This window comes from Colius striatus, chromosome 8 (genome assembly GCF_028858725.1).
Source record: "Colius striatus isolate bColStr4 chromosome 8, bColStr4.1.hap1, whole genome shotgun sequence".
In the NCBI taxonomy this organism is placed as follows: Eukaryota; Metazoa; Chordata; class Aves; order Coliiformes; family Coliidae; genus Colius; species Colius striatus.
In genome coordinates, this window is record NC_084766.1 from 10677239 (window position 1) to 10700424 (window position 23186).

General features: G+C 37.8%; 1 protein-coding gene across 1 annotated transcript in view; it reads right to left on the reverse strand.

Moving 5' to 3' along the window:
- The window catches only part of CCDC6 (coiled-coil domain containing 6), a 51248-nt gene that overhangs the window by 21991 nt on the left and 6071 nt on the right, over positions 1-23186 (reverse strand). The window contains exons 2-3 of the mRNA XM_062001546.1: positions 8392-8541; positions 49-177 (exon numbers count right to left, since the gene is read on the reverse strand). Of these exons, the coding sequence (XP_061857530.1) occupies positions 49-177; positions 8392-8541 (279 nt within the window). The remainder of the gene's footprint in view (positions 1-48; positions 178-8391; positions 8542-23186) is intronic.

The window sequence follows — 23186 nt, forward strand, 5'->3', positions numbered from 1 at the left end:
CGAACCTTGTGTTTTACAGCCATGTAATACTGAAAATTAAGACTTTACCTGCTCCAGGGTGAGCTGCTTGGAAATGGTATCATTTTCCAGTTTTTTAATCTTCTTCATCAGTTTATTCACTTGAAACTCCTGTTCCTGCTCTAAATGCTGCTCCAGTTCAGCCTTTTCATGCTGAAGCTAAAAATTTAGGAGACATGGAAGTATTTTAAATACATAAATAAAACCAGAAAAAATTATGCACCTTTTATACATTTATTGACATGTTTATTCTTACTGTATGTTAAATTCTCTACTGATAATTCTTCTCAAAAGACTACAAAATGAGTAACCCACCCAACAGCCCCTCAAAAAGCAAAGTTTTCAACTGTGTTCCTTTACAAAGCAGATGGAAGTAAACCACTTATTTAAACCAAATAAATAGAGTCAAATCAAAATAGATATATTATCAATTGCATATAAAATAACTGTAGACATTTCAGAAGTAAAAAAATCTATCATGATGTTTACAAAAGCATTAATTTTAACTTAAATGCATCACCTCAAGAGCACCCAAAGCATAAAATGTAGACCTTAGCACATCTTTCTCCCAGGCAGCTGAACAATTAAAATCATGAATGAAGTCATACTACTGAAAATGCTACACAACAAGATAGTTAAATAATTGTAAAAAAACAATCCGATTTCCTTTCCTATACTATCAAGATCAAAAGATTTTGATGATATAAACACACTGGTTATTTCAAGTTAATATTATAAAGTTTCTTAGCACTCAAGGGAAATTTTTTTCTGTTAATATTTCCAAAGAAAAAATCATTACTCTTAAAGCTCTCAAGCAGATGGAAATTAAGAAAAACCTCCAACATTTTAACATAAATTATGGCTTGGAGTAGAGTCACTTTTAACACTGAAGTAAAAAAAAAATCACATCAGAATCCCTCTGGAATAGGGATCCAAGTCTTCCTGTGGATAAAAGTGTGACTGGCACCACAGTACAAACACATGAATCTGATTTAGGGAGAAGCAAATGTCACCAAAAGACAACAGTGTAATTACACCATGCTCTGGCCCTCCACTGAAAACTGCAGGCACTTTTTTCCACCTGCTGTTTTGGACACTAGTTCTTCTGGTTATCTCACAACACTACACAAGATCACAGCCTTTACACGTGCAAGGAAAATCAGAGGAAATGGAGACAAACATTTCAGTCATGGACACATCTCAAGGTTTCTGGATATCCACAGTGAAAAAATATACTTTGATTTCAAAACAAGCTAAAACTGATAGTTCATTAATTCAATTCCTTTTGCTGCTATTTAGAGAGAAAATGGTCTTTGAAGTGCAGCCTGGCAGAGAGTTCAGAGCAGAAAGGCTTGTGTGAAGGAAGCTCTAGGCAGACAGTAGTTACTTAGCAATGTACATATGGGAGAAATTTGGAGTTTAAATGTATTTTCAGGGCTTATCAATTTCGAAATTTTATTTTTCACTAATTAAACACCAGAACAGTAATTAAAAAGTAAATGAGATTTTTTTTTCACTTAGTAAGTTTCAGTATGTTTTATGAAAACCCTGACTCCCATGACAATATGCAGGCCTGCTAAGTGAGGGTTTTTTTCATCAGAAGACAAATTTATATTCACACTTTTAAAATCAAGTTATTGTTTGTGTTGTTTTGTAATCTCATTTTAGTACTGGAGTTAAGCTTGGTTGGAAAAAAAACAGGTTTATTTAATATGAAATTATTTAGTCTCACAACTACCTAAGCACCACCCGTTTCCCTCCTCACCCGTATACAGCAGCCACAGTTTAAGACTGAATACAAAAAGCCCAAGGAGCAGGCAGCACGTGGATTACCACGCAGCTCAAGATACTTGTTTTACTTTCATCAGTCTTCATTTTGATTCATTAAAAAAGCTAGACACTTTTTTTTCACCTATGACTAAAAATTAAGACCAAAGCCAGTTGTTATAATCAGCTTATATTTAGCTAGCAAATTAAACTGTGTAAAAAGGCACATAGCCAATATCTCTTACTCAGCCTAAAGCCAGATGCTGCTAAGAGTGTGTGGTTGGAGACTGCTAGCTTTTGCAGACAGTCCAGGGAGTCAGGCAGATCACACAGTCATACAAAGGCATCTCAAATCAAGTTAACAAATAATACCATTTATTGCTTTTGTCTGCTTCACGTAAATGCAACTTCTTTATTATTTAAACTGAGTTGCAACAGCATAACCTGACTTGTCAAATTCTTCCTATTAAAGCTTGCTGGAATTTCCATCACATGGGAACTGCTGAAGCTTACTCATTAGATTTGTAGCTCTTGTGTAGTATCTACTACATCCTACCTTGGGAATGTGAATATCCTGTGGGCAAAGGATCTGGTCAGAAAGCTTTTACAGGTATATCTTCTATTCTGATTTTAACCTAAATACACACCAGAAAGCAAAGTGACTGGGAATAAAAAGAAATCCACAAACAAAGGGGATTGCTAAAACGGTTTATAACATGAAAGCCCTCTCTGATGGAACTTCTTTCATTATATAAGTACTTCCCTTCACCTTTTTGGCTACTTTATTCAAAATGAGAGGAAAATATCAATAACACAGCCTAAAATACATATTAATGGTTTCTGTCAATCACAATTGTATATTTTTTTCCCTTTAATTTGCTTTGGCTACCAAACTAAACCAAATAAAACCCAGTTAACATTCAAACTCTTAACACTGGAAAACATAACTGCTAACAATGAGAAAATATCCACCAGTAAAACATCAGTGGATACTGTTTATTTTACTTAGTAAATTAAGGGAGTATTTTCAAACTGTTTTTATTTGTATGTAATTATTCTGACAACAATTTATTGATACACCTAAAGCTGCCAGATAAAGAAATGGGAAGAAAATGTCTTAGAATATCATCTTGATGATAACCTCTTATAGACCTTGAATTGCATATGAAAATTGTATTTGAAATACTGGGGGAATTTTCAGTTACAGAGGGTCAGAGATGGGTTTGGTGCAAAAAAGACAGATAATACTTTAAAGTGAGGGCAGGGTCACCAAATACAAAGCTTGGCAGCAGGAAGAGTGCAAGCATTCAAGTAAGTCCTATATGGCTACAGCAATATCCGCCTCTCTCTACAGAAATAAGTTTCCTGATGCAATGTAGGACCACATTTACCTGACTTCCTTACTGTAGTGGCTTATTCTGGGAGATAAGAAATTTTTTTAACAAAATAATAGAGCTAATGGATGAAATTCCCCGTTAAAAAACAACTCTCATTTATCCCCCAGACTACGACCTTGTGCATTGTACTGAACTGTCTATTTTTAGTACTCCAGCCCTCACAAGATGTCCAATTGCTCCTTCAAGCATCCTGAAAGTCCTATTTATTAACAAATTTGTATCAGCAGTTTGTCTCCTCTTTATGTCCAGATGTTCATCAAATAAATGATAGATGAGCTGACTGTTTATTCTGCACAATCACATTTGCATCCTTGAGCTGACACATCGTATTTTGGAGAGCAGGAAGAGTAAGAGCTTATGTTTACAGACTTACAATTTTTGAAAGAATTGTCAAGAAACAGACTTGCATGAGAAACAGTTCTGCATAACCTCCCAATTACTTAATCTGCCTGACTACACATTATGCTATTATCTCGGTATGTCATAACATTTTACTTTCAAGGACAGATACTTGCACCAATTTGTACTTCCAAAAATATAAGGATATTGGGGAAAAAAACCTCTTTGATTTTGAAAGGGACTGTTGAACAATTTAAAGAACAACGTTCAAACAACATTAAAATTTAATTACTCTTTCTGAGCAGCCTAGTTTCACAAAAAGATACATTTTCAAGGTTTACTACTTTAAATTTTAAAACTAATTCATCAATGTCCAAGGCTGCAAGAACAGATCCTGCATCACAACACCTGTAATGATACTCTGTAAAACACTACTACCATTCTATAGGGATTGAGAATCCTGTAAAAGTATTATTCCAAACTTTACAGAGACCTAATCAAGTAGACAAAAATATAATTAGACTAAGTACATGGGAAAATATAGTGAATGTATATAAAACTTATAGGAACTTTATCAGGAATGTATGTGATAAAAAGCTTTTGTTTACACCAAAGCCTCTACTGAGTTCCATGTACTCCCTCATCTCTGCAGCACCCAGTCTAGAACTTCAAAATTATGCTATGGAAAGGAAATTTAAACTAGTAAAAAAGGATACACTTATTTATTGGGCTTATGGAGGCAGTGAAAGCTAATGTCACCCAGTTATAAACAGGTATTATTATCAAGCAATGATATGGCACCAGAAAACCTGGCAACAGGAAGACTATTATTCCAGTGACATTTTCTTGTGTGTGCTACTGCGTATGTTTAGAATCAGACTAGTATGTAGTAAAATGTTTCGAAATCAATTTCTTACAGTACTGAAAACCTGATGTAATACTGTGTTTTATAATACTAATTCACATCATGCTGAACTGGGAAATTCTTGTCAGGCTGTTAGCAAAGAGCACTGCAGCTTGTGCTCTGGCAGACAGCTTTCCCATTTAAAACGTTTTAACATTCTGGGAGCTCATTCCAGATGCCACTCTGAATGTGATGCTCAAGCCCCTACAATTGTGACAAACAAAGGTTTGACCAAGTAAAAAAAAAAAACACACTGGCACTATGAAAAAAAGTCCCTCTGCTAGGTGGCTTTCAACTGAATAATGTGGCAGTATTTTTGACATAGCCACAGATTAGTAAATGCTTGAAAAATTAAGGGACTACAGATCACATGCAGTTTACCAGCAGTCCACCCCTCCCTCTGTTCCAAAAGGCAAAGTCTTAGACAAAACACATTTGTATGCATTTTTCCTTCCCTTAGTCATACAAAAAGCAGGAAGCCATTTGATGCACAATGTCTGACAGCATGAATTTTGAACGTCTAGTTCCAGGTCAGATCAATGTTGCCTGGCAAATACAAAGGTTAGGAGTTTAACCCTAAATAGCAAAGAATGGTAGAGAAACCAATTACTGCCTACACTTCCACTGGAGACTACTGTATTTCTGGTTAAGTCATCATCCAAAGTCTGCATCTATTTAGATGGAATTCTCTCCAGACCAAAGAGAGCAGAAATGGAACTGGGCATTTTAAAAAATTCATTATTAGTCTTATAACTGACTCATCAGCCTTTCATATCGTAGCATTTAAATATTTCCTAACTCTACAGGAGAGCTCTTCAGGGTAAGGGATCATTTGCTTGGTATAATTCATAAGCTGCTGAACATGTTACTAGTGTCTAGAAGAATATATTAATATGCATTTTCTGCATTGTACAGCAAGTTTATCACATCAAAGACATAATGAAGACATGAAAAAAGATTTGTGTGCAGCATACACACAAATGGAATAATAGTTTTAATGTTAAACTGTTTGCTTTCGAACAAACAGGTCCTCCACTTGTACTGCTAGACTTGAGCCACTGGAAAGGTATGGAAAGTCATCCAGATGCAAGGACTACAAAATCTGCTGCTGAGGCAGATTTCTCTGACACAACTTAAAGCTTTGATAAATCCCTCACCATCATCTCCTCTGCAGTTAACAGGTGAACCTGTGAGCAAGATGTTCCATGTCACTCATGTTTCACAGGCACAACTGCTACCAACATTCACAGGACAGCTGTTCTTTTTCAAGTAAGCTGGGTTAATACTGAGAGGAAAAACTCACAATACTTCCAAAAAATGCTATCTAGTGATTTTGAGGGAAATTATAGTTTTAGAACTAACACTTTGGAACAGAAGTGCATTTAAGGATTGTCACCTTTAAAAATCTGCTGGTTGACATGAAATGAAGTGTAAGGCTGTAGGCTGAGACACTGTTTAATATAAGCAAGTGGTGGCCAGAATTTTACTTCCATACCATTGTAGTTACGACTACATGTTTACTTTCTGTCAGTAGGAACCTTCAGCTTGCCTACTGAAAGCTGGATAAACAATTTACAGTATAATGTTGACTCCAAAACCTGGGGATTTTCTCCAGATGCTGGACAAAAGGTGAGAATTACCACCAGTTTTATGTCTGCATTCTGTTTCAGGTATACACGGTTCTCTGAATTTTTCTCTTACTAGCAAGAATGAAGTTACTAACGTCCTTCATTATTTCATACATTGCAAGGAGCCATTCCTTGGCCATTTTGAGAGTAGATTTTTACTGTTGTCAAAGGATACTTTCTGCAAGTCCATAGCAGAAAAGAATAAAAGTTAATTGCAGTTTTAGGCTGACAAGCAGTTTGTATTTATCTTTGTAATGTACAAACCTATTCTGTATAATATTAGTAATTTAAGAGCTGTTAAAGATACAGCTTTTAAACAACCTCAGTTGAATTCTACAAGATGGGCTAAGCATATTTTAAGCAAAGACTAGATACAGCAATTTAATTGCTGAGGAACTTGTGCAGTAGAATTTATGTGCAAGGTCATTATGTGAGTTCAAAACCCTTCAGCCAAATCAAGTGTAATTCATACTTTTACTTTTAAAATAAGTTACTTTGCGCTACACACTGTATAGTACAGTTCCAAGTAACCTGGTTCTGTAACAGATTTCTTCATACTCTGCTCAATTAAACAACATTGCTTAACATACTATTTCTCCCTTTACTGGAAGAGACTTCAGTGGAAAGCCTTTTCTATAGTGCTATGTAGATGTTCAATTAAAAAAGAACACTCGATACCCCTATTTTACTGCCATCTGCTTCTCTATGTTTCATAAAAATTTATGACTTGCAAACGTAAGTCTTGCTCAGGAACATTCTTGTCAGTCCTCAAGAACAGCAAGGGCAAACACTAATGCCAGACTGAGGATATTTTTAATTTATACTGAACTTGCTATGTGTTAATAGGCATCAAATAACAAAGTCATAGAAGTCCTGGTCTTCAGTAATAAAAGCATCAGATGGGATTAGCTGTAATGTTGTTTCTAAATAGTGTATTTCCTAACTGCAGGGCTAAACATGCCTTAAGGCTCCAGCTGCAGAAGAAATGCTTATAACATGCAAATTAGGTTCTATAAAATTGACTATTTTTTTGACAAAGCTTATGAGTAACAGTATGAAAAAGCCACAGTGGATCACACCAGACACTCAGTTTCATACCCTGTCTCCTACAGAGGCCAAAAGCAAGTATTCAGGCATGTCTCTCAGAACAGGGCAACCATTATACACCACTTCCAACAAATACTTCCTCACTTTCAAAATATCAGCAACTAGAGTAATTGTCCTTGTTTCAGCCGGGACAGTTAATTTTCTTCCTCGCAGCTGCTATGGAGCTGTGGTTTGGATTTGTGCTGAAAACAGTGTTGATAATACCGAGATGTTTTGGTTATTGCTGAGCAGCACTTGCACAGTGTCAAGGCCTTTACTGCTTCTCATCCTGCCTTGCCAGAGAGTGGGATGGGGGTGGCACAAGAAGCTGGGAGAGAGTATGGCCAGGACAGCTCACTCCAACTAGTAAAAGGGCTATTCCATACCACAGAACATCATGCCCAGTGTAAACTGGGGCGAATTGGTGCAACAGGGCTGATCACAGCTTGGGTCAGTGGGTGCAATGGCATTGTGCACTGCACAGAGGGGGTTTAGTTTGCTTTGGGTTTTTTTTTTTCCCCACTCTCTTTTTTCTATCCTTTTTCATATCTATTATTAATAATAATTATTATACTTTAGTTATTAAACTGTTCTTATCTCAACTGACAAGTTTTACTTTGCTTTCCTATTCTCCTTCTCATGCTACTGCTGGGCCTGGGGCAGTGAGGGAGTGGCTGTGTCGTGCTTAATTCCTGGCTGCAGTTAAACCATGACAGCAACAAAAATAAGTCTTTCCACCATAAATTGTCCCAGTAACTTCTACTTGTTAGTTTAAGCAGCTGACTAAAATGTTTTAACTCCTATTTTGTTAAAAGTATGGATAAACTTACATAAAAAGTCTCCTTCAAGCATGACTGCATATTCTTGTATATAAAGCTTAATGTTTTCAGGACTTCTGTTAAATATCAAATACTCCTGAAAAAAGTATCTGTTTCACTAACATTTTAAATTAATCAGTAACTCTCTTCTGTAAAGTAAATGTTATCTGTCTTAAGATGCATCAATTTATCTTCATCTCTGTACAAACTTTCAGGTTCTAAACACTACAAGTTTGCAGACGCAAACTTTAAAGCAATATATTACAAAACGCTTTATTTGCTACACTACTTGTACTTTGTTTTTATCAAGTGTCAGCTTTACAAGGGATACAACCTGACCACATACTTCTAAGTACAGTCATACCAACAAAAAAGTTCATCCATCAGTTGCTCCTGAGGCTCCTGGGAGAAACATCAGTAAAGGCACCAATTACCTGCATCAGTTTTCTTGAGAGCTCATTAGTGAGAAATTCCTCTTCCTTTTCATAGTTTACTGCAAGTGTTTCCTTTTCTTTCTGAAGAGCTTGAATCTTCTTGAACAGAGTATTACTGATGAATTCCTCTTCCTGCTCTGCCCTTGCTTGCTGTGAAGTAAAGACATAGTTTTAAGAAAAAAGGTAGCAAGTTTCCACATTAAAAGCTGCAATTATACAATTTCCTTTTAAATACCCTCCCCTTCTTTTATCATGCCCATCCTCCTAAAGAACAGCAGGTTCCATCTAAGTGCTGTTACCCTCCTTTTTTCTAATATTATAACATTTTTCTTCCCTTTTTGTGCTCCATCTTTCAACTTTGGAAACTACAGTGGTGCTTTGCAGTGGCGTCCTCCCAACTAAATGCATTGAATAGCCAACCTTTTAGAACCTAGAAAAGCCCTATGGATTCACAGATACCTGCTTTTATCTACTCACTTCCTAAAGACAAACTCCTTGCAATGTTCTCTGTTAGAAGCTGATGTACAGCTCAGATTGCTGCATTCAGGACTGTGCCTTTTTTCCACACTCCTTAGATTGCAGCCCTGCCTTCTAGGGGTCAAATATTGTGTTCATTGTTTTTCACTCAGATATGCCTTGCTTCTGAGCTGCAGGCAGCACAGCTCATCTCATAAGGATTCCCACCCATCTATCAGCCCAGGAAAAACATATTGTTTCTCAGAACTGTTAGTTCCCTACATACAACATCAACCTTAAAAGGCGCCACGTGGTAACTTTACCCCAAGGATTTCCTAATTTCACCAGAGGAGAGCTACTCTGGAAATCTTCCCGATGAAGAATCATTTGAGAAGGCAATTTCCATTCCAGCTCTCCTCTAGCACCTAGGCACTGCTCTACAGAAAGCCAGCCCATGAGCTCAAGCCCTCGCACTCCCAACAGTTCAGGCGTTTGTATCGTTTTTTTTAAAGTACATATTAGAAACTTGATAAATGGAACATAGAAGTTATCTTTTGGAAATCTGCTCTAAAAGGCTACAAAAAGTATTTCCTACAGGCAAATGAAAGATCACAGTTACAAACTGGTAAAGTCAACTCTTAATTCCACAGTCCAAACAGTGTCCAGAGCAACAGAATGACAGAAGCACAGAATTCCCAAACGATGACCCTTAACAAATGAGACCATGTAGTGGTGAGGAGTATTTTCAGCTCTGCATTAAAATCCACATGACTTGAACTGCAGACTTGCAATTTGCTTTGGTTCTAATAAAATGATACCAGCTTAGAGCTTACAATGTAAAGATTCAGTAAAATTTGATAGAGGAGAACTAAAGAACTGAAACAGAAGCATAACTACAGTTTTACTGAAAGCTTAGCTTCCATAATCCTCTGCCCAAACCATCTCTTTGTACATACTGTACATGGAAAAATGGGACTTACAATTACATCAGTGTTCTTTTAACTCAAACAACATGTTCCCTAGTAGTCCAAGAAACAATTACCTAAATGGAGACAACTTCCATATCTGCAAGAAAAGTCACTTAAGAACATAAGTGTCAAATTTTAAAATTTGGTGAAACAATGGGACAATTGCAAATTTTCCTCATGATATCACCAGTATCATAAACTCTCAAGTAGGGGTTTGGAAACTTCTCAGTTGAGCTCTCCTTCCATCAAGTCCTCCCCTTCATGTCTTTATCTCCTGCTCTGGCAGACAGGTTGGACTAGATGATCTTTCAAGGTCCCTTCCAACCCTTAACATTCTGTGACTCTTGTGCCTTTTCCCATCTCTACTGCTTTCTTTTCTTTGCCATTTCCTACTGTCTATCTGACACCAGCTCCTCTCTCTCTGTGTCACTAGCAAAGCTGGCACAAATGCAACCTGAAAAAGGAGAAAGGAGAAAAAAAAAAGAAAACAGAAAAGAAGCCAGAGAAAGTCCTGGCACAGTTTACCATCTCAGAAGCTCAGGTCCTACACAATACCACCTCTCTAATGTTTGTGCATTTCAGTGGCAGACAATCACTACTTCAGCATGTTCAGCATTGGTATTCTGGCTTGTCACATTCAGATAACAGAGTTGTCCAAGAGCTCTGAAGAAATGCTAAATTGTCAGCTCATATCTCAGAGGATTAAAACTCAAGGAATCTAACTGATCTTAATAACATCATCTATCACTTTTTAAATGTGCCTTTACTTAGAGCTATTACTGATCTTGCATCTTTGAACACATTTTGTAACTAAGTAAACAAGTCAAATTGCAAAGGTTCATTGTCTTCAAATCGTTAAAATGCATGCATGCTGTTCCAAAATCAACTCTCTCACTGCCTTCACTACAGGGTATTTCTACTGGTGTCTGCTTTTCAGTAGTTCAGACAATAACACAGACCAAGCTTACCTAAATGAGAAAGCACTTGGTTCTAAAGAAGAGAGAATCAGTGCTTCTACTTTGTTGTTCATGTCTAACTGGCACAGATTCGTTCTGCTCGTGCTTTGCACCAGTCAAAAGCTCTAAAATCACATTATTACAGGACTGAGCCTACATAACACTTTGTAGACAGATCCTGGTGTTGCATTAATGATGGCTGCTCAGGCAAATGCAAAGACGGGCTGCCAAGATCCCAGCCCACTCCCTGTCAAACAGCAATGCCCCTCCTTTGTGCGCGCATGGGTGCTCGTGTGGCCAGGCAGAAGGCCAGCAGAGGCAGAAGAAAACACCCAAAAACTAATCCTTTCCCCTCCTCCTCCCATTTTTCTTTCCTGGATCTGTTTCTTAAACTGGCGTACCACACAGGCAGTGTGCTGGCACGTGGAAACGAAGCATGAACAGCTTCAATTTAGACCTGTTTAAACTGTTCTGCAACAACCCCTTCTGCCTACACCATGCAGGACACTGGCTGGCATTCAGCTGGCTCTAAGGAAAAGCTTAGTATCATTACATCTGCCTCCAATACACAAAGATTGTATTTCTCAACTGAATAAACAAAAGGAACCCTGTAAATCTAAGCATGAACTGCAAATACCAGATATCCAGACATCATATTTAGTACAACGAGTGTCCACTCAAATTACCAAAGGATAAGCAATTTCAACACAAACTTTTCTGTCAAAAAATACTGTACAGTTATTAAGACTGGGTACAAAAGCACATGATGCATTACCCTATTTCTCCTAAACCCACTTAATTTCATTATGAAACTTTTCCTTCATTTTGTTACTCATTACTTGGAGATAGTTCAATTATCTGAAATAATAAAATTGTTCAAGTTAACTTCAATATTGTCTAAAATCTTGAAATGTTACACAGTCCACCATCAAATTGAGGTTGTAAAACAGTCATTAAAAAAAAATCTGGTTTTAATACTATTTCCTGCATAGAATCTGTCACTGCAATATTTCTCTGGATCCAAATGTATTGTGTTTCCATATGGATAATGTGTCTTTTTATTAAATATCTGCTTTTGAAAAGAAGCGTGATATGATTAGCAAAAAAACAGAAGCAGAGCATAGAAATCTGAGACAGGAGATCTACAGGGTTCTTGGCTTTTCTCTATTATCCAAATCACATTCAATATCCAAACCCACTAACAGCAATTCACTCTGATTTGTGTACCATTTAACAAAATTAATTGCTAAAGCACTGAAGGATACAAAATGATAACACCTGATCAGTCTCTGGAAACCTGAAACAAGCATTCTATTTCCACCACAGATTTTCTGCATAACCACAGTCACACACCTGTTTCCTGTGTCTCAAATCCCCACGTACAGCTGACTCAGAGCATTTCATGGATGCACCCACTACCGAAAAATCTGTAATTATTGTGGTCAAGCCCAAAAATGGCAAAGGCTGTCATGTTACTTTGCAAGAAGTCGAGAAGGAGAAGGAGGAAACAACACCTCATGCACATAAAACACACTGTCATATTTTTCTAGGGAGAAAAATCCTGATATTTCTAGTGCAGCAGCATGTGAAATCCTGATCACTAGTAGAACTGATACATGAAGTGTTGCAAAAACCTGACCTTGTGAACTTACAATGCAACAAGCTAATTTAAAAAGAATGATGAAAGATATTTTTCCTAAACTCTATCTAGTAATTTGGTATCATATTAGGAAGTGAATTGCATTACAAGTTATTTTTCCACATGCTGCATATACTAGCATAAACTTTGAGAAATTTAGTGTTAAAATCTTTCCAGGAAGAAGAACTGAGTGCAGAAAATCCACCATTAGCAGATCAAGTTCACACTGCTAGATTTCCCTCTGCCCTCTTGCTTCTAGTACAGCTTCTGCTTACTTATGGGATGCTCTCTTTCTGTGTCACCGGACCATATCTTAACCACATTGCTTTAGTGGCACTATTTCATGAAGCAGCAAAATCCACTATTTACCATGAGGCATCAGCTTGAACACAGATCAATTTTAAAAGTTTGTTTTTTTCTTTTAAAACACAGCTCTCTACACTCCCTTCTCCTCCCCAGCTAGTGCTTCTAAAAGCTTCACAACGCCTCCTGATACTGCACAGCACGCAGGTTCAACAATCACAATTAATACCTGCTCCTTAATCAGTATCAGTACAACATTTTCAGTCATCTGACAGGAACAAGTTCTCCCATTTTAGCTTCAGCTCTCGCTTCAGACACCATTTCGACAGCATTTCACAAAATGCTTCAGTCACCTACACTTGACCACCTGAAAGACCGATGCCAAGATTGCCTGGCTTGAATGGTGACAAAATGTTATCTGTCTCCAGTAGCTCCTAGTGTAGAGATGACAGTTTTAGAGGATCTTGGTGGAAATAGCCTATCAAAATCACTATTTTGATCTCATACTCTCTTGAAGTTCCCTCATCTTTAAGGAAAGAGCCGCCATGACCTCTTCACTGTTCACCCATCTGTTTCATGGTGCACTTTCTGTTGACAGGACCCTATGGACAATACAAGCCTGCAGATGGAGCTGAAGAGCAGTTTGATCTGGTTGCTGTACACAAGAAATTCAATCTTTGCTACTGAATATAGACTGAAAGGTTGGAGCAGCTTTGGGAAGAGATTATGTCAGTTGCCGCACATGTTGTGCTGAACTAAAGCTGTCACTTCAGAAAGCAGACTTTCCAAAGGTGTTACTAAAAAATCCGATGACGTAAAAAGGATGTAAAATGCAGAAAGTTACGGTGACATGGTTTTTAGAATACACACTTCTTGCAGAAAATAAAATCTAAGTTTCCTAGTTCACCTGAAGTATGCATGCCTCCTCTAGCAGTACTAACTCAAGTTACTCCTCCAGCTGTACCTCCTGGTACCAGTTTGGAAAGGTACGGATACTGGTCTACAAATACAATAAATATTCCAGTGGGCTCATGCTATTCCCTTTCAGGAGGAACTTTTGCAGCTCTTTACTCCTCTCTCCTCTTTTACACTGCAGGTTGGAGCTATTTTTTTCTTGCAGACCTCCCAGACTCACCTGAAGCGAGCATACTGCATGCAGTAACCATTTCAGACAAGGAGAAACACCGAGTAACTCTTGAGACTAACAGCTCACACCACTGCTAACCACGACTGCCCAGAAGCACGCTTCTGTCTATAAGGCCTGAAGGACTAGGAAGTTCCACCAGCATCCCAGTGTGACGTGGGCACAGCTTTCTCCCTAAGTACAGGTATATTTTCAGCTGGGTGGCCTATCTTCAGAGTGAATGCTCTTGTGGTTAAAGCGGTAAGCTGGAATTCAAGTTCTGGGTTCAATTTGTAGTGTGATTTCCTGTTTAACCTCTGACAACCCCCAGGGTCACTTCCTCAGTTCTGACATAAAGGTACTTTTTCTGTATCACTTTTTTTTTTCTCCTTTTCCTTTCTTTACAATGGATTTTCGGGAATAACTGAGCAACACAAACAGCAGAACAGCACATTTTTATCTTTGGGTATACAGTATCTCCTAGAAGCCCCACACTTTTGAAACAAGCAATACTACTGTGGTATGTTTCCTTCAGAACCCCAAACTGTTGGGCTTAAAAAAAATATATACACAAACCTGAAGAGGAAAGAGGTTTAAATTTGCTTAAAAAACAAAACAAATGCACAAAAAAAGGTAACAGGCTTATCATATGTTACTTCGAAAACACAGTAACAGAGAAAAAAAATTCTGCATTGAACCTCAGTCTGGTAACTTCGACTACTCTAAATGTTACCTATCATATAACATTAAAGCCACATGCTGAACTACTTCAAAACACAATTTCTATTACATTCCAGCTATTCAGTAGATCAGTTCTGGTGGAAGAGGGGGAAAGGGTATCTGGTTTTTACAATAATAAAAGGAATACCTGTATAATAAGCAATTATTTAAAGTGTTAAAACACAGTTCCTTTTAATCTCCACTTACAGTTGGAAATTCTCTCCCTTTATCCCCCCACCCCCTTGTTTCTAAAAGGTCAGTTACGTTTTGTCTGGACACATGAAAACGCTTGTGTCACAGCGCTCCTCCTGCTAACTCCAGTCCCACAAAGTTTTTCACTCCTTGCCTATCAAGTGATCCAGCACACTGTCCTGTGAATCTGCCATGCCCACAGATTGACTATAGAAATAAGCTGAGACAAATGCCATAAGACAGACCTTTTCCTCCCAAGCCAGTTTTAACCATGACAAAATGTTTTTAGCTTAACATCACTCATGCAGCCTTATGAGACCTTCTATCAAAAATTCAGTTACCTTCACGACATGAGTGCATACATTTTGTGGTTTGGAAGGCCACACAAGGAATAGCACTTCAAAAGACTCCTCAAAATTGACCAGCTTCCCAAACACAAAGCTGTGGTAATATTTGAACATGCTACATCATGTCTTCATTGCGTCAGCAATGATGCCAACTGTTTGATGAGATGCAATTCCATTCTACTTCAGATCTGTAAATAGTTTCCCTCTCTGCATTTTGAAGCTCATCTGCAAGAGTTTTGCACAGCCGAAACACACAAGTGGGGAAAATGAAATAACCTAGTTATGAAAACAGGCTCATTTTACAAAAGGTATAATGAGCTCTGTAAGAAATTCATAATTATTATAATCAATTCCTGAATATACTTAAATAATTTAAAAATAATTCAAATGCCTTTCTTCAAAACAGATGAATTAGATCAAACTTTCTTCAATTGGCTTTATTGTCTCAAAATACAGGCATTAAATAGCTAATACAAATGTAGCATGTGAAAAAGTTGCATTTTCTGTGACAAAGAAAATGTCAAGACAGGGTCTAGAAAAACATTATCAAACCTCAAATAACTTTTACTTAGCAGCTTAACCATGAGCACACGCCATTATGCAAGTCTTAATGTAATTACAGACTGTATGGTAACAAAGCACCACAAAGGAGAGGTAGCAAGGTTGTACAGGCAAACATTAAACATTTCCTATTTTGAGCACTCAATGTTACAGCCTTAACAATCTGACTACTCATTAGATATGTGCTTTATAGCATTTCATTTTCAGTCACTTAAACATCATCATGTAGAACAAGCTCCCAGACGGTTATCAGGGCTGAAGTCTCTACTTCAGCACACAAGAGCTGTAACCTGAGCTAACAGAAGTTACAGGCCAAGGCAGGAATGACCTAGCAGGAAAATTAAATCTAGCCCGCAGACCTTTCCAAATGGCTCTATTTCATGAAGCTGTTTCTCCATTTCATCACTGTACATTCACACCGACTATACATTTCCTGCACCTCTTGCATTTTCAGTAGCAATGACTTTTCACTGCAGGTGTAAAATGGGCACAGCACATACAAGCAACAAGCCCAGCTCCTCTAAGTCCTCCAGCTCACTGTGTATACGCAAAAGATTTCTTCAAAATACACACTAAATGTTCCTCGGAAGGACCATAATGACCACATGTACAAACACAGCTAGGAAGGCAGGAAGAATGGGGCCATAATACACAGCTGCCCTCTCACCTCAGCAGAGGCAAGCAACCATCCCAAGCACAAAGGTTAGACAACACTGCTCCAGTAGGAGACACACACATGCTTTGCTAGGTTCTTCCCCATGTTCTTTAGTTTTTACTTGACTGAAGATCTACATTGCCAAAGACAGCCAATACAGAAAACAAACCTACACCGTCATATCAAACACTGAACCAAATTTTGAAATATCTCTCTGTATTAATCCTTTTCTGATGATTACTTGAAAGAAGTTTTTGCTTTACTCTTTGTCTGCCAGTCAAGTTGTTGTTTTACTGGTGAATTTTTTGTACTATAAATAGTTTGCTAGTTAATCAATAAGTATAAAACAAATAGAATACAGAAGCATGTGGAACAGGTTTTGCTTTTGTTCACTTTCAATATAAAAGCTGCTGAAAAAATAAGGATGCACATATACACATCACTAGGTTTGCATTTTTACATTGTTTGCTTGAATTTTTGAATGCACAGGTTTCTGGACGTGAAAGGTAGGAAAAAAAGAGATCAAATTGCTTACAGCTACATTGTAGCACATACTATTTTGTTGTTGGGTTTGTTTGTTTAAAACTTATTTTCTCTAGCCCGCATGACCATTTGAGATACTATCTTTTTGTAGTGCCATGGTTTTTGTTTGACTTACATCTAAAACGCTCAAGTTTAACAATCTGGTTGTGTCATGCTACATAGATCAGCTTAAACCTCAGCAACATCGCCACTCAGTACTAGAACCTACAAGAAAAGCAGTACTGCACCAAATCAGTCCAAAGTATTCTGTAATATCAGATATCTAATGCATAAATGCTTCTTAGGCCAACATAGTTTAAATACTTTTTTTGCCTCCTTTCCACCCACTGATAAGTCACCATTTATCTTGGATGCCCCCACATATTAACTGCTCCACTTTGCTGGACCGATCAATTAGCAAATTTGCACACTCCCAAAGTTTCAGAGCAGGAAAAGAGAAAAGATTTAGCAGAAGAATAGACTACTAGGTGACTAATTTGCTACAAAGCTTCCAGTCAGAGGTACGTATGCTGGTGCTAACAGGCACTAGGCTGCATTTAAAAATAACAAACTCCTGCTCAAAATGCAACCGCAGCAAACTATTGTTAAAAGTAGCTTTTCCACCACAACTGTTTCTCTATTCAAAGACAAAAAAACCCCAAAGGCAGGGATCAGAGATTTAATAGTCAACTCTCCAAAAAATGGGGGATTCATGAAAATCTCACTTCATGTAATTCAGGTAAACCTTGGTAGGTACGTAAATAGGAAACGCATTTTTTCTTTATCAGAATATATAATAATTCTGCTATACTCAGCTTGTCTGTGACCACTGCTGCAAGACATCCCCCAAGCATCGTCACCAGCATGCCCAAAGGTATCAGCAACACTCTCTGTTCCCAGGCAGAAGACCTCAAGATTCCTTGCTTCTAGACTGGGTTCTGAACTCAAATGGCCTGTGTACTCATTATCCTTCCCTTCTAGATCCAAGCAGCCCTCAGCACTTGCAGATCTCTCTTTCAAGTGTGTATAGCCTGCAGTATACCTCCATTGATCAACCTGCCTTCCTTTACATTTATTAAAATTAAGGAAGAAGATTACCATATCAAAATCCGGTTCTGGGGTTCCCAAACTACAGCACGAGATGCTCACCATGTAATTTCTTTACTCACTTCCTTTAAAAACTTCTTTTTTTCAGTTAGGTTTCTGTTTGTTTTAAATGACCAGTTTAAATACAACTCAGCTAATCACTAGGGATGGTGATATTTTTCCTCACATTAGCAAGGTGTCCCTAGTCAGTCAACATAACTACCCTCTTAATATCACTCCTTTTAAAATCTCCCTTAATTTCCTCGTACACACATTGGCTTTATAGAGAAGCACTTTCCCAGTGATCCACCAGTGCTGGAGACCAAGCTTGTCATTGATTACAATCACACCTTGTTCCAAATCAACATATTCACAAAGCAAACACCACTATCCATCCCACTGTTAAGACACATTAGGTCTAACTCCATCACAACAACCAAATGTTTCTACTCATCCTTCCTAGGAGTCTGTGAAAGCAGTAATATTTTGTTTTTTCCTCTCTGCAGCTTGGACACCTTACAGCACACACCACAGTATTCTGAAGAGCTCTCTCTTTTCAGGCTTTCAAGGCAAGGGACAAGTCTATCAATTTAGTATACGAAAATATGAAGAGGAACATGAATAAACACATCTTTTGCTCTGTAATCTCCATCTCTAACCTCTAAAAACAGATGTTTGCAGGATGTGGGGGGAAATACCAGCATTCTTGAATATTCATCACATTCAGAACTGGAGAAATAGGTCTAACACAGGGAAATTTGTAGGAAATGCCTACTCACCCATTCCATCCACAGATCAAGAACTTCCAGTGACATGTTTCAGCTTTCAGAGAAAAAGGAAGGGGTTTTTTTGTAGATCTATATCTCAGGCTCAATTTACACTCAGGAAAAAGACTCTGGAGGCGTCTCTCCTCTTGACCCAACCAGGACTTCAGGGTCTGTGAGGACAGGGCTTTTGCCTAATGAATCAATTCCTGGCAACAGTAACCAGGACAAAATTTCTGCTTAAACAAAGATGACAAAAACATATACTGTTTAAAGCTCTTGGAAAACTTGCCATTAAAATACCCCTACATTTTGCAAAACTTCTAGTAACTGCTTTTGCAGTGAAAGTGAAAGGAAACAAAGTGGAAATCCCACCATCAAATAAAACCCTGAAAAGCCTTCCAACATCCTCTGTTTGAAGTCGAAATTAAACTGTAAGGCACGAAAAGAAGCTTAACTTCATACTAAAGCCCATTCAACATTGTTGGTTTTTATCATGCCTAAGTTGTTAAGTTACATTTATAGTTCCATTCAGGACCAAAGCATAAAACTGTAGGAATTATTTATATATGTGGTAGTAGTTTTACATACAACTAGCACAAACAACAATAAAGGAGCTTAAAAAAACCTTCACTTTACAGAAATAAGAAAAAACATCACATTTTTAGGCAGTTTAAAGAATGAAAACACCTGAAGAAACTTTACAGATAGCTGAAACACTACTAGGCTGTTTCGATCTACAGTAGAGATGAAGAGCTAGTCACCTACCTCACTAAGCCTATCCCAAACTGAGAAACAGATTGTGGGTACTGGATTAATGCACAGAAGACTACATTTCCAAGTCAAATTCATACTTGAGAGGGGTAAAAAAGGCCTTATCCTAGGAGTTACCCATCAGTAAAGAGTCTCGGTTGATAAGATGGGAGAATACCTTCTTTTTCAACAACAAAACTGCTGCAATGAAAGGCATGAAGTGACAGAGGACTCTCAGGAGCTGAAAGGACTGACCCCATAGGCAACAATTAGCCTACAATGTCTGTATTTTAACTGAAAACTTGAAAATTATTTCAATGTTTCTGTAAATATTTTGGTTTAGCTTATGTGAAGGAGTCTCTGCACCCCACAGAGAGATGTGAAACCTGCACATGTGTAATTTGTACTTGGAGTTTCCTGCTTGCACTTGCACTTTTGCTATAGAATAGCCCACCTCAAACACCTTGCCTTCATTTTTACTTCATTCTCTCATCTTGTACATTGAAATGGGACAATAGCAGATCACCTAATGAAAGCTCTTCAGCCAGACAGAAGGACTTGACTGAAGAAGCAGAACTTGAGATTTTCCCTTCTGGACGTTCCCAGGCTGCTGCACTGGAAGCAAGACAACAGAGGAATGTTTTCCATTACAGACCCATGGAAATTCGCTTTATGTTGTACTTTTTGCCTCTCTTCTAGACCATGTCTTTGTCTCTTCCATTCATTCTGTTTAGATCCTAAGTCCTGTGCATAATTCAGTACATTTTGTGCATAATTCTGTACATTTTGTCCCTATTTTTCTCCTTCAGTTTTGGTTTGGGTTTTTTTTTATTCTTTAAGAAAATGACAGAAAGGATTCACCTTTTGCTCTGCTGCTAAATGCAGCAACTTCTTCCTATCCTCCAGGCCAAAAAAGAGCAGTAAAGCAAATGTTTCATTCACTTTTATCAGGCTAACCTGAAATACATCAGACGTTTACTGATGACAATTTTCTCTCCATTGGAGGAGAGCACTATCTTGTTTCTTCATTCCAATCACATTTCAAGATCTGTTTATGAGATCCTCCTGCAGACTTCCCCAGAAGTCCAGTTGCCTGACAACTGAAGTTAGTATCAGCAGTAGAAGGAAACAAGCAATGAGGAAAAGTAAACAGAATTAACAAGTGCAAAAAAAACCAGACTATACATCTACTCTTGAAAAAAATGATAAAAAATATTTTTAAAATCACTTTCCCTTATCCTTTGAAATCAGCATTAAAATTCAAACTTCACTATAATCAAACCCACAACTAAAATGAAGTACGGAACTTCTAGATTTTGAAATTTGTTCAGAAATCTTGTTTATACTAGTTTTCCAATGCTGGGATTAGCAACAGTGCTAGAACTTATAAAAACCCTAACGTTGTACTCTACCATCTAAACCAGCAGATGTGAACAATGCAACACTCTTGTTGTTGGGAACACTCATTTGGACGAGCAACATGTACTGTATTAGGGAGGGGAAAAATAAAATTCATTAAAAATTTCCAGCAGATATAGAGCAGCAGTATACAGGAATATTTTTTTATGAGGAAAGGTTACAGGAACTGAGGCTGTTTAGTCTGGAGAAATAGAGACTGAGGGGAGATCTTATTAACATTTATAAATATCTAAAGGGTGGGTGTCAGGAGGTTGGGACATCCCTTTTTTCTATGGTAGATAGCAACAGGACAAGGGGTAATGGGATGAAGCTGGAACACAAAAAGTTCCACTTAAACATAATTTTTTCTTATTTCACTGTGAGGGTGAGGGAGCCCTGGCACAGGCTGCCCAGAGGGGTTGTGGAGTCTCCTTCCTTGGAGGTCTTCAAGACTCGCCTGGACATGTTCCTATGTGACCTGATCTGGGTGAACTTGCTTCTGCAGGGGGGTTGGACTAGATGATCTCTAAAGGTCCCTTCACCCCTACCATTCTGTGATTCTATGATTTTTTTTTTCCCTTCAATGAAAGCAAACCTGTTATGTGCACAATGCAGAAAAAACTAAAACAACTCTCTCCTTCAAAATATTTTTAAGTAACCAGAGATACACTAAGAAAAAATGGCCAGTAGTCTCAGTATATGTTCAAATCTGACATTAAACTGCGTTCTTAAAATAAAAGCTGATGACAAACCCATTCTGACATACAAGTCAAGATACAATCTCAATGAGGAAGTTCTCTTAAGACAAAAGCAAAATTACTATTTATGCAGAATACTGGGCCCACAGAAACATCAGGAACTTTGCATTATTAAAAATTCACAAATGTACTCTAAAAATCTCAGTTCTTATTACACTCTCATATCTAAAGTAACTGAGAGTAATATCCTGGTATTCCTATGGACATGCCACCATTAAACACAGGAACATCAAAAAAGTAACAGAAAAAAAAGAGTAGAGCTGTTGTGTAATATTTAAAGGCAAGCAAGACAGAGATGGTAATCACAGTTCGGTATCAACACAATGTCAACACTGGAAACAAATTAATTTAGTGTGTAAAGGACAAACATAAAAATGGTCATTCAGTGTGGTTTTACAGAGAACAAGTTGTGGCAGATAAGCATAGAATCATCTTTAAGCCAGGGACTATTTGTAATAAAGATAACCACAGAGGTGTGGAATGTGTATATGGCATCCATATGACTTCCTTGTTTAGTAATACGTCACACATTATTTAAAAATAGCTATAATCAACATATAGAGCAGGATTTCCAGAATGGCTTACTGAACTCAAAAATACTCCTTGGTAGAAAGTGTTACTGGAAATTTCACATCAACATGTACTAAGCATGTACTGTACATTATTCTTCAGTGTAAGTACTCTTCTTATCTTATGATAAACTCTGGGAGCCTGAGATGAGCAAGATGGTAAAAGACAACCACGCAGAACAGATACTTTCATGTTTTGTTTCATTTGAAATAAATTAATTTAAAACAAACTAGAAAAAAAAAAGGCCAACTCCACAACCCAAGGGATTCCCTCAGAGAATGGACATGGATAGAAGGAACAAAGACCACTTCTGTATTAGCTTCATGTATGATGCTGTGACACGAACTGGTACCCCAAGGTCCAGAGAGACAGCCTACTTTTGCTTCTGAACATAGCTCTGGTGATATTGATATGGAGAAGGGAGGGGCACGCAGAAACTTAAGGGGCTGGTACCATTCTGCAAAGAAAATCAGGGGTTACAGAAGACAGCCTCAAAAAAATACCAGAACTGGGGAAAATATCTTTCTCTGAGACTATGGCTCCACAATTATTAGCACCAAATCAAGTGCTTCTGGACAACCCAGCGGTACAAATCAGACCTGGAAGAGGCACAGGCATGCTACTTGATCTCTGCCAAAATAGCCAGAGTACACAAGAGTAAGCTCATGGAAGAAACTGACAATATGAGATGAACACAAATAAATAAACGAGTCAGTTCCAAAATAAGTTATCAAAAACATTTGTGCAAATTTTAAAGAGGAAAGAGTGTTTAGACGAGATCTGTATATTATCTAAACACAGCATTTTTTGATCCAGAACATTTTTCCAGCATCTTAGAGCCTGAAAGCAGGAACCAACAGCTTGGCCTTGACAAAGCAGATGGGGAGAACCAAAGGCAGGACATCAGAATCATTCCAAGCACAATGGTTCTTCAGCTCTGTGAGTCTTGGAATTAACAGTGGATATGCCTCCCAAAGACACATTTCAATATGAGTTATAAGATCCAGTGCAAGAATGACTCAGG